This window comes from Myiozetetes cayanensis, unplaced genomic scaffold (genome assembly GCF_022539395.1).
Source record: "Myiozetetes cayanensis isolate MyiCay16 unplaced genomic scaffold, myiCay2020 scf6-25, whole genome shotgun sequence".
Taxonomy (NCBI): Eukaryota; Metazoa; Chordata; class Aves; order Passeriformes; family Tyrannidae; genus Myiozetetes; species Myiozetetes cayanensis.
In genome coordinates, this window is record NW_026087853.1 from 50,185,951 (window position 1) to 50,198,807 (window position 12,857).

The 12,857-nt window shown below is 37.3% G+C and overlaps 1 protein-coding gene across 2 annotated transcripts; it reads left to right on the plus strand.

Moving 5' to 3' along the window:
* The first annotated feature begins 251 nt into the window (after positions 1-251).
* On the plus strand, positions 252-10,369 carry LOC126651082 (vitamin D 25-hydroxylase). Of its 2 annotated transcripts, none has more exons than XM_050336613.1 (4): positions 252-375; positions 2,753-2,894; positions 6,775-7,104; positions 7,706-10,369. In XM_050336613.1, the coding sequence occupies exons 1-4, from the start codon at positions 346-348 to the stop codon at positions 7,879-7,881; spliced, it is 678 nt and encodes a 225-aa protein (XP_050192570.1). In that variant the 5' UTR covers positions 252-345; the 3' UTR covers positions 7,882-10,369. The 2 variants fall into 2 exon arrangements, with proteins under 2 accessions (XP_050192570.1, XP_050192571.1); XM_050336614.1 differs by lacking the exon at positions 252-375 and adding an exon at positions 3,613-3,809 and having other exon boundaries at positions 2,755-2,894.
* The last annotated feature ends 2,488 nt before the right edge of the window (positions 10,370-12,857 follow it).

A 12,857-nucleotide genomic window follows, 5' to 3' on the forward strand; every position in this document is an offset into this window, starting at 1 on the left:
AAAAGGAGAAGTAACAACAACAACAACAAAAAGGCAGAACCCTGACGCGGCGGGCGGAGCCCCCGCGGGCCAATGCGGGTGCGGGGGGCGGTGCAGGAGGAAGCGGCGGCTCGGGCCGGGCCGATGCGGGCGGCGGTGGCGGAGGACCCGGGGCACCGCCCGGGCCCGGCCGCGGGCAGCGGCTCCTGGCTCCTGCCGCTGGCGGCGGCGCTGGCGCTGCTGCTCACGCTGGTGGTGCGGCAGCTGCTGAAGCAGCGGCGGCCCCCGGGCTTCCCGCCCGGCCCCGCGGGGCTGCCGCTCCTCGGCAACATCCCCGCGCTGGGCGCGGAGCAGCCGCACATCTACATGCGGCGGCAGAGCCAGATCCACGGGCAGGTACCGCCGCTCCCGCCGCCGCCTCCTCCTCGGGGCCCCCGGAGCGGGAGAAGGGCGGGATGGGGCGGGGCGGGCTGCGGAGCCCGGGGAGGAGCGGCCGGGAGGGCCGTGCCCCGGAGCTGTCCCGGAGCGGCCCCGAGCGAGTCCCGCTGCCGGTGTGCCCGGGGCGGGGGGCGGAGCCGGGACCCGTCCCGTGGGAGCGGGGACAGGATCGCGGCAAACGGGAAAGGGTGTGCACTCTCTCTCACACCGCAGCTCCCTCCTTAAGCTCCAGCTCTTAGTTTTTTTTTTTTTTTTGTGGTTTTTGTTTGTTTGTTTGTTTGTTTTGGGTGCAGTGCAAATGGAAATAACTCCCTTGTTTCATATCCACAAGTCCTGGGCGTAAAATCAACTAAATTACAACAGTGAAAGAGCAGGCACTGGGATAAGGCAACGTTTTCACTGAAAACACCTTCCTTCAAAGTACCTCCAGTGTACTTTCAATGTACCTTCAGTGGTATATTTGGGATACTTACTTACAGTCCATTTAGTGTTACTATGTAAGAAAGGATTTATTTTATTTTTGTACTTTCTTACAGATCAGGTTTTTCTTTTCATCAGCACTGTATTCTTACAAGGATCATAAAAGTTAACTCCAAACTAGATCTAAAGGGGAAAGGCAGGCATGTGTTTTGGCAGTAGAAAAAAAAATAAATGTGTTTCAGGCAAAACACTTGGACAAGCAGAATGGATATAGGAAGGAAAACATGTCATCAAATAAAGTAAGCTTTCTACTTGCCTGGAATGCTGTATGTAGTTCTAGTCACATGCTGTCAGAAAAAAATCGTGCAGAATTTGGAGGAACTTGAAAACAGGCTATTGGGATTTGGGGTGCTCTGGAAAAATACAGTAAGAGGATTTTTTTAAAATTATGTAGGATATATGAATAAAGATAAATAAGCTGGATCAAACTATACAAAACTCACAAATAATATACAGAAATCTATTGGGAATGTGTTCTTGATGCATAAAAAAGAAGAGCCATTATAACAGTGAAAATATCAAGTTTGCTAAAATAAAATACTCATAGAATCAGTTAGGTTGAAAAAGACCCCTAAGATCATTGAGTCCAACCATTAACCTCACATGAAGCCCAACACTAAACTCTGACCCCAAGTGCCACATCTACACAGCTTTTAAAAACCTCTAGGGATTGTGACTCCACCACTTTCCTGGACAGCCTGTTCCAGTGCCTGACAACCCTTATTGGGGACAACCCAGTTGTTGCAGAATGTATGATTAGACTAATATAATTTCTTATTGTGGAGGTCAACAACTTTGAGATGAAGAAAAATACAGAGATTTGTATAGGTAAAAATACAGATTTATAATGCTAAGGAAAGTATGGAAAGGGACATAAGATTCCAATCTTGAGTTTAGCCTCGGTTTTAATTTTTAAAACTTAGGTTAAGATTTTCATTTTGTTTATCCTGCAGAAGTTTATACCTTCTGCAGGCTGTATTGCATCTTTGTCCAAAGCATCTAATGATAACCACTGGTGGAAACAGGAGTTGGGCCTCGCTGGGCTGTGCTGTCAGTTCTTGGCTCTCCTCATGGCTCTCCTCTGCTGGTTCTTTGGGAGCCTGTGCAGAGTAAGCTGGTGTCCAGGTTCAGACCTAGAAAGGACTGAGAGCAGCCTGGTTGTTCTCACAATTGACACCACTTTCTGTGTCTGCCATTATTAAGTGACATGTTGGGAGTCTTTGTGATAGGAACTTCAGCCATACTGCCCTTGACCAAATTAAGTTGGAATTTACCTTGACTCAGGTAGGGAAGAGAAGCAGATACAGTAATACAGCTTTTCTCCCTCCTGTGGAAATAGTCTCAGCAAATTAAGAAAGTAGACTATACATGTACTTTATTTCCAATGCTTATTAAAAAAAATTATATATATAAAGTGTATAACATAACATTATTAGATAAGTATGTACTTCTACTAATACCTACTTACATCCCCTAATGCTAGGAGAAAGTACTTTTTTTTTTCTGAAAAATACACATTGTTGTACCAAATTCACTTTTTTTAATGACTGTGAAAGTGTCCCAGTCCTTACTTTGGAGAACTGGTTACTCTGGGTGCACAGCAAAGCACAAAATGTAGTGTGGAATAATTTGCTTTCTTTTGACAGAGCAAGTTATCTCAACAGACTCTACTGTAATGCCACAACTGCACCACCTCTGGTTACCTGTATGCCCTACTGAAGGTTATTCAAGTATTTTGCATTGTTTAGTGCTGTTTCACTTTTTCATTACTTGTTCTCATTATTTTCTCATTATTTGCTCCTAGGATTTGGTTGTAATAGCGTTTTACAATTTTTACTGGTTTTTTCCTCCAAAGATCTTCAGTCTTGATCTCGGAGGTATATCTGCTGTGGTACTGAATGGCTACGATGCAGTGAAAGAATGCCTCGTTCATCAGAGTGAAATCTTTGCAGATAGGCCGTCTCTTCCCTTGTTTAAGAAGCTGACAAACATGGGAGGTGAGTGCTAATTTCTTCTATATAGTAATGTAATTTTTGTCCAATAGATGGACATGATCACATGAAACGTTGGCTTTAGCCATTTTCTCTACTTAATCTCCTTTCATAAAATGCGTGATGCTTCTTAAAAAATTTTGTTTGGAAACAATTGTCACTCTGGGACTATGTTCCATGGAAAAAAACTTTTTTTGTATCTCTTTTTGTCTTGTTAAATGATTTTATTATCTTATGGGGGAAAAAAATAAAGCGTTGCATAAAATACATGTCAAAATATTTTTTCAGGCTTACTGAACAGTAAATATGGCAGAGGATGGACAGAACATCGCAAATTAGCTGTAAATACCTTTCGAATTTTTGGATATGGTCAAAGGTCCTTTGAACACAAAATTTCAGAAGAATCTATGTTTTTTCTTGATGCCATTGATACATACAAAGGCAGACCGTTTGATCTTAAGCACTTGATAACAAATGCTGTTTCAAACATTACTAATTTGATTATTTTTGGAGAACGTTTTACTTACGAAGATACTGAGTTTCAGCACATGATTGAGATTTTTAGTGAAAACATTGAATTAGCTGCTAGTGCTTCCGTGTTTTTATATAATGCTTTTCCTTGGATTGGTATCTTGCCATTTGGGAAACACCAGCAGCTGTTTAGAAATGCAGCTGAAGTCTATGACTTTCTTCATGATCTCATTGAGCGTGTCTCTGAAAATAGGAAGCCTCAGTCACCTCGACATTTTGTAGATGCATATTTAGATGAGATGGATTGCAGTGAAAATGATCCAGAATCTACATATTCAAGAGAAAATTTAATTTTCTCTGTTGGAGAACTCATCATAGCTGGGACAGAAACCACAACAAACGTTTTAAGATGGGCAGTGTTATTTATGGCTCTTTATCCGAACATTCAAGGTAAGAAATTTGACATTTTGAGGAACTGATACCCTTTCCTATTGCAAATTTAAAATGCTTTTTCAAAGTCATGCAGTGATCCATAGTCATAACCAAAAGGAATGTTTGTATGTATTATTCAATTGTATCATTTACCAGACATACTATGGAAGAGGTGAAAAGTTTGTTTTATATGCAGACAAAGAGGATATCAAAAGTCAAGTGTCACAACAAATTTTAACATATTATCTTGTGAATACATTTTTATGAAGCTTTAATATTTTTAAGTATTTCTAATGTATTTAAATTTAGTGTTGTGATACATGGTCCATTGTTGGCAGATATACTAACCTATGCTGTTAATAAATAGTAAGAAAATGCAATTAAATATGAAAGTAATAAACTTAATTAAAAATGCACAAACATCAGCAAAATGTAAATCAGGTTGTGGTTAGTTTAGGTACAATTTCTTTTTATCTTAAGTACCTGAGTTCACAATAAATTTACATGTTACAGACATTCATATTTATACTTCTGAAAGAACAGAAATGACATTTAAAAACAAAAAAGATGTGTTACATTCACTCTGAAGTAAGACAGCAATAGATGTCTGAATGTCAGCCCAGACATTTTGTGTAGAAGTTTGGATTTTAGAAGTGAACAGTTGTGTCTAATTTCACTGCCTCCACTTTTCCTGTCAAACCTTTAGCAGTGCTTGGTTCAATTAGGGACTTCCAGTATTTGGAGGAAGAGCAGCCAAGATAACTTGGACAGTTACTGCTGATACTTTGACCAAAAATCATTGCTCTAACATCAATTTCGTCACCATTTTAGAGTGGGGACAATAACCTGTAGCTGTAAGGCTTTTGAGCTCCCAAGTTCTGCATAGGAACCAGATATCTTTCTGTATGAAATATTAGACTTTCTTCTTATGGTAGTATGTGAATGACTCTATACACTCTGATTTTCTCAACTAGAAAATTTTAAAATTAAATTTTGAGGGATGAAATGCAATTATTCTAAAATTGGAGATAAAATTTTACATTTACTTTTAAAGTAAATACAGCTTTACTTGGGAAAAAATGAAATTGAAAATATGATGATATCATATGTTAAGGCCTGGCAAGATATAAACACTACAAGTCATTCAGACTTAATAAAGAAGTTGATGCCAAAGCTCTGTTGTTGCTGCTGTTATCATTATTTTAAGTTCCATATTCACTTAGCTGGTTAAAATATCTGGCTAAGCAAGTAGAAGCAAAGTTTATTCAAATATCTTCATAGAGCCGTAACCTCTTACGTATTTTCTTACTTTCGTTTACTCAGCTATATTAGTTAATTGATGAATTAACTGAACAAACTGATTAAAGACTTTTAAAAATGGGAAAGCTTTCTTCTAACCTAAGTAAAAATAAGATTTAATGGGATTTGAGTTGCTAATTTTAAAGAATTTGAGGGACATGCTTAAGAGAAATATGTAGCTTCAGCTCAGTCAGTTCAGCCAAAAATTTTTTTGTGGAAGCTTAAAACGATGATTGCCATTTTTAACCAGTCATCATATTCCAGATGATACAAAATAAATGAATTTTTAAAAAAAGAAATATTGCTTTTCATGTTTCTGAGTTCCACCAATTAATTTATATGCTTTACACAGTATAGTAAGAAAACCTACAAAAAATAAAAACATTAAGTAAAATTAAAAAAAAAATATAAAATCTGATTTTATAGGTACTTACATGATCCATATTTTAGTTAAAACTGTATTAAGGTCAATAATTAAGCCATAGTATATGTTTATGCTTCATATTATGTAAAAAGCCCAAATGCAAAAAGGTCCATTTAAATCAAAGTTTCTGATCAGACTGTCCTGGCTCACAAACAACATTCATAGCTTAAAACAAGAACATCCTTATTCCTTCTCAATTAACATCTGACCAAGATATTGTTTCTCAGTAAAGATCAAGAAGACTTTGTAGTTTTGTGTCTGCTATGCACTGACTGATTTTGTAGAGATCCACTCACCTAAAATAATCTTCTGATCTCAGATCTTTCAATATAATGAGTTTCTGAATTTGGATTAATAAACAGTTCATCTGGATAAAAATAAAAATTACTCTTATTTTTCATTTATTTAGAGTTCCTTTGTTCAACTGTTACAATATGCACTGACACACCACTACATAACAAGTGTGCTTTCACTAAGCTGCTTTTCATCTCTTTATTTTGACCTGAAACGTTGTCACTTCAGGTTGAAAAACCCGGTGATTCTGGAAGAATTTTTCAGCTACTGCCCAGATTTTCATTATTGGTTCCACATGAATTGTAAAAGTCTAGATTTTTTTAGTTAGGAGTTGTTTGGCAGTTTCAACAAAGAAAGTGCATCAGAAAGAGGCAGTTTAAATACCTTTGAGTTTATTTCAATAACATGTGAACTTAATTTTAAAAATAGCTAAAAAAGCCCAGTGATTGAATTTGTTCCTTTTCAGTTAAATTCTGGCTCCTGTGCCTGTTAATTCTCATTGTGTTCTTTCAGATATTTTAGGTTCAAGAGTGAATGATTTTACACTGTGACAATTCTAAAGAATCATAGCAGAGTTAAACAAGGGGAAATTCAAGTGGCTGATTTGAGTCTTATCTGTGTTCAGTCAAGTATTTAATGTACTTTATCTTTTACAGCCTTTCTGTTTCTTTAGTTTTTAAGAGCTCCAGAAATAAAAATATACACAAGAAAACAAAACTATATTAAAACACGATCTTGCAGAGAATAATTACATTCTAAATGCAGATTAGTGGTATATATGCTAGGAATGACTCCTACTAGCTGGATGAGAAATATAGAGTCTAAATTTAAAAGTTTGTAAGGTACTATATTTTATATAAGATACTTCATGTTTCAGTATTCTTTTAAAAGTATCTATTTTGGCTTAGATTTAAATGTAAAGGCTATTGCACAATAAACATCAGCTTTTACTGCTGTTCCTAACAGGGCAAGTTCAAAAAGAGGTGGATCTAGTCGTTGGCCCAAACAAAATGCCCACCTTTGAAGAGAAATGCCAGATGCCCTACACTGAGGCGGTTCTACACGAAGTTCTGAGGTTCTGTAACATAGTCCCCCTAGGGATTTTCCATGCAACTTCCAAAGATACTGTAGTGCGTGGCTACTCGATTCCTGAAGGCACCACAGTCATTACAAACCTCTACTCCGTTCACTTTGATGAAAAGTACTGGAGCAATCCAGAAGTGTTTTTTCCTGAGAGATTTTTGGACAGCAATGGGCAGTTTGTCAAGAAAGATGCATTTATTCCTTTTTCACTAGGTAAGAGTGCTTCCTTCCACTGTTCCTTTTCATAAATCCAGAGATGTATAACGTAGAGGTGATGGCAGTAAGGGGACAGAATGACATCCTCTGTTCTGATCAAGCAGATTTTAAAGATATTCAATATAATGTACTCTGTAGATAACAAATTTTGGCACAATATCTTTTATATAAGTGAGGTCATTATTATTTATAAACTAACAAAAGTACACCTTACAAAGTTACAAAATAATTGCCAGATAATAATGACTGGAAGTAGATGTAATTAATAAAATTGGGGGGGGGGAAAGGCTGAAATTAACCGTATGCTTTTTTAAGCATCTTCTGTCTAGATTGGTACTTAAACACAAGAAAACGTAGCTAATAAATATATCTAAATAAATTTGACAGTTCCTTTCAGTGGCATTTGTGAGGTGAGAGCAACAAAATCTCTAAAATCTGTTTCTAAGTGTAAATTATTACTTATCCTTCTTACACAATACTACCAGCAAGTTCATATAGCTCCTCTTAGAACACAGAGATCACCATTCTTATTCATAATTAGAGTGAAAATGCAACTGCAGACATTTATAGTCTTTTTAAAACCTTCTTTTCAATCCAGGAAGAAGACATTGTCTTGGAGAACAGCTAGCTCGAATGGAAATGTTCTTGTTTTTTACTTCATTACTACAACGATTTCACCTGCATTTCCCTCATGGAGTGATTCCAGACCTCAAACCAAGATTAGGAATGACATTACAACCACAGCCTTACCTCATCTGTGCGGAGAGACGGTGAAGAGAAAGGTCAAGATTGTCAGGTGGAGCACAGTGCTCCAAGTTGCAGCTAAAGATCCACTTTACCTTCTATTTCTAAACATGTTCATGCCAGAAAGGCAACTTAAAGGACTTGCAGATAAATTCTGGCTGTTTATGCACAAGTAAATAGTTTCTTTTTACTTGGTTTTCACAGAAAAAAGAATGGAACCAGAAGTGTGGAACACATCCTGTGTAAAACTGATGTTTTCACTACACAGGTCTATTTGGAATCTAACTTCTGATATGGTTTTTATATATTTAATTACTTAGCAAGCCATTTTACTTTGAGAGGATATTTTTATAAGCATGGAGAATATGGTTCAAAATGTTTATCCATGGCAATCTCATTTACATTATTCTTTATAATTCTCCTTTAAGTTTTCATAGCTAAAAAGGTTTAAAAGATATATTTAAATTTCTGTAACCAAGAATAAACTATCTTTTCCAGCCTTGACAGATTGTCTATTAAAGCATTTTAATCCTTCTTTCTCCTTGCTCTATATTCCTAGATGGTCATAATTTTCTAGTGAATCAGGTAACTGAATTCACTTTCAGGATCTTTTATAACCTCCTTCTAATTTAACAAAGGACAAAAAGCGTTCAATTATTGCCATAATCCTGACAATTACAGGAATCTTTTTTGCCGTTATGTTGCATTTCCAGACACGTGTCCTCCATTGCCTCCCCACACGAAGCACTATGTAATGATTAATCTCTTCTTAAATAGTCTGAAAAAACCCAGAGTTTATGTTACCAGTCACATGTAACTGTACTATGAGTAGAGAAAATAACCTGCTCATTGTTCTGATGAGAAAAGAGAGTTTTTGGGGAGGGAGGTTGGAATAGGATGGAGAGAAACACCTTAAATGCATTTTAAGCACAAATATTAGGTGTAGGAGCTACTCTTGACTTCTGCCAGCTTCATCTTCTATTCTTAACAGCTATTGCTTTGTGGTTATTGGTAGATAAAGATTCGTGTCTGCAGACCCTGCAGGAGAACCTGGTACTCTAAATACTGCTTGTTTGGTCCCTGCCATGTGGGGAGAGAGGGCCTCAAACAGGGTTCAGAACAAAACACACACTGAGTAAGCAGCTATTTGAGGACAAGGCTGAGTGTTGGAACTCAGTTTTTATACAAATAATGCCTCAACTTGGAGCTGCAGGAAAGTTGAAAGGCAGGAAATGGTGTTTTTCTGCTGACCCGATGTTTTCAGAAATACTTCCTTTCTTTTGAAACAGCAAAAGAGAAGAATCAGAGCTAATACCAGTTCACTTATATAACAGCCTATTGACTTCAGATGCAGCAGGTCCAGATTAATTTACTCATCTGAGGGTAGTCACACCCGCCTGTCCCACAGCAAGCAGCTCAAACACTTATTCCTCATGCTCTGAAGAGGGTGGGCAGGCTACTCCACTTGCTGAATAACTAACTGCCTTTCCTAGAGAGGATTTAAAACTCAAGAGAGGAAGGGTGGAGTCTGACTGCTGTGCACTGGGCACACTATGAAAACCGTGAATAAACCACTCCTAAGACACTGGCAAACAGTGGGGCTTAGGAGTCTGACTGAGGCATTTCTGGGTACCTGCATAAGTAGATGTTGGGTGCTTGTGAAATGAAAAGGTAAAAATTGTGGAATCTAGTGAACTGGGTGCCTTCAGTATAAAGCAACATTGAGGACTTCAAGCTACAGTTCTGGACTCATGTTAATTCTTTTTATACCTGACCCTGTGCTCTTAAATCAGACAGCCAGAGTTTTGTCAGTATCTAGTCTTGCCTTCCTTCTAGGTTGCAGGAGCTCTAGGCCATCCTTTGGTTAAAACATGATTCAAATATTGCTACTTGAAGTGTTGGGAGGATTAAAAAACATCAAGTTCTTGCGGGTGGCTATGCTCAAAATGCAGCTGGCCAGTTATAATTCCCTTTTGCTGAGGTATTTTGAGATCTAAGTCCTGACTAGTCTTTAATCCATTTAATGAGAACCATATTGATTATATGTCATTCTGGTTTCTAAATCAAAATGCCTTGTAAAAGCCTCAGAATATCAATCCAAACTTTTACCATTATCTGCCAACTTACAGTCTCGTTTAAGTAATCAAATACATTTGACAAACTGTCTTTTCTATAAATCTTTATCAGTTTTAGTTATATCTGCCATTTCATCCTGTATCAACTTTTTCATTATTTTCCCTCTGACTTAGAATTATCCTAATCATCCAATTTAATAATTTGTAATACTGACATAAGAATATTTTCCAGTCCTCTGGAATTCTCCATTGTATCAACATTCATTAGAAATGAATATCAATAGCCAGATGTTTGGAATTTCCTAGTGAGTTTTCAAAGGCTAAAATATCTAGCATAGATAGCAGCTGGCTGCTATTCAACATTGTTTTGGAATTAAAGGCTGATATATTAACCAGTATATCTTTTTCTGGTGTAGAATTTAAGGATGAGAAAAAACATTAAACAGCAATTTTTCCTGTCTGGCCTTAAGTGTCCTAATATTTTGGATTAAAACACTGCGTCCAGATACCGATCAAAAGATTTTTTTATATTTAAGATACAACTCTTAATTTTTGCATATTAATGTCATTTATTGTGCTCTTTATTTTACCATTTTCCTAAGTCTTATTCCCCCCAGTATTTATAGTCCCTCTCATTTTTGTCTTTTGCAGAGTTACCTCTTTGAATTCATGATGGTAGTTTAGAACTGGAAGCACTCTGAGCTTGCAAGGAAAATTGCCACAGAACCAATAGTTCCTTCAGCTATAGGGATGTGTCACTGTATCATGGGAAGAGAGAAATGTGGTGCCCAGGAGACACAGAAATCTTTAAAGAGAGCAAAGTGACCGTAATCCAGTATAATTTAGGTTATATAGAACCATGATCTGGCACCTAGCAGTGAAAAAGGTGAGATGCCATTTTGTACACTCACATTACAATCCATTCATTTCACAGAGTATGTTTTTGACCCCCTGTGGGCCAGATCCAATATCAACAGAAAGAAGGTCTTTCCTTCTGGACTCTGGCCTTTTTTGGCATGTCCGAATATAAATGCATCTGTGTATGAGCCAATGACATAGAAAACAGGCATGGGATGAGGGACATCTATATTAAAAGCTGTAATTCTGAAAGAGCTTGGGGTTCATGGTGGATTGTTAGTTAAACACGAATTTTAACTGTTCAGCCAAAAGATCTTTCGTTTATGGAATACTGAATGAGGGTAGAATCATCGAATCATTGAGCTTGGAAAATACCTTTAAGATCATTGAGTCCAACCATTGACAATTGTGGAAGCTATATAAGTATTTGGTGCTGGCACAAGCATTCCTTGAATACTGAGCCTTGTTCTGTTGTTTATAGCTGAAGGAGGATTTAAAAAAAAAATCAATAGTGTTCCTATAAAACCATAAAAATGAATAAGAATACGCTTATGCAATATATTCTGGGTTATTGCAATGTACTTCTACTGACTTATAAATTGACCAAATAGTGTGTAATCATATCAGGGCAGCACCAAGTCCAAGCTAAGACCCTTCCACTTCAGACTTGGTGACCCACTGACACTGTTATAAAGTTTTTGGATCACTTGGGTGACCGAGCATGCTCCAGAATATACACCAGACTATCCACAGAAATGTACAGTACAACGTACTGGCTAGTGACACATTAAAGATAATTCATTTGCTTGGTTTACCAAACATGTGACTGTGACTTGAGTCCAAAAAGTTGATAAATGATCTCATCAGTAAGTAGACAAGAACATAAATAGAAGTCAAGATGAAATATCTTTAAACTAGGAATGAAGTGAATACTTTGAATACCTTCAAATGCAGAACCAGGTGTACAACTAGCAGTGAGGATAGTTAATCCTGGATTGTTACCAAAACTTTAAAGTTAGTTATTAGACCTTTCTTCTGTGATCTGGTTCTAATTTGCATCTAATTAATGACATGATTTTACAGTAGTCACTCCTGTCTCAATCACCAGTTTATAAAATGTCCTTTCTGAACTCCAAACCTCTGCTAACTATTCAAGTGCTAAAGCAGCCTGAGCTCACGTAGCAAGCAGGTCTTTTCATGATTTAGTGTGTTGTTCTGATGTACAATTAGATTCTGAATCTCATTCCATTTCAGGCTGTCTGAATAGTGAAAATAACAACCAATCTGCGTTATTTAGCTTGAATTAAGCCTAAGGGTTTGTGCAAGCAGCAGTAGATGAAGCAGATTATGTTGTCACGAAGGTAGCACTTTCACAATAAAAGTAGCAATCTCAGAGAGAAACATGATGAAAAATAGTCAAATCACTTAGAAAAAGCAGTGAAAATAAAATGTGATTTTTGCAACAATGCATTGAGTGGGAAAATATAAGGATTCAGGCTAAATGCAGGGTGGTAGGGGAGGAAATCATACTGGTGAAGACAACAGAATTTACCTTTGATCGAGAGAGATGGAATGATGAATACACAAGATAACAAGCCAAGTACAGGGGACTGTTCAATAAGAGTTAGAAAGGTCAACTCTCAGTATAAATTGCTCTGTGAAGATACAGACATGCATTTTCATACCAGCTGCATGGCCAAAGTGTTTTTTTTGTACTGGGCCTCACAATTCAGACCCATTGTCTAATCAAGATCCAATCAAACTACCATTCTAGAAATATTATGCCTTATTCTGTCCTTTCATAACAATACAAAGTGAGGATCAGCAGATTCTCCCATTTCTAGATTATCCCTTTAGGTATTTTTGAAGGCTGTCAACTACCTCGATGACATTAGAATTAGACAGAACCCATACCCAGAGTGGTGGTTCCTTCGGAAGGCTGCCAGACTTCAGGAGACATTACGTTTGTTACATTCTTCTGAATAAGTAACATTCCAAATAGATTAAACCCATTAAAATAATGGAGCATATCAGGAATGTGCAATCTAATCCAATAGCTTACTATTACTGCAG

Bases quoted from the DNA above. Each gene is read 5' to 3' on its own strand.
- LOC126651082 (XM_050336613.1), top strand. From the start codon at position 346: ATGCGGCGGCAGAGCCAGATCCACGGGCAG. The intron at 376-2,752 runs GTACCGCCGCTC...TTTCCTCCAAAG, and splicing joins AGAGCCAGATCCACGGGCAG to ATCTTCAGTCTTGATCTCGG. The intron at 7,105-7,705 runs GTAAGAGTGCTT...TTTTCAATCCAG, and splicing joins ATTTATTCCTTTTTCACTAG to GAAGAAGACATTGTCTTGGA.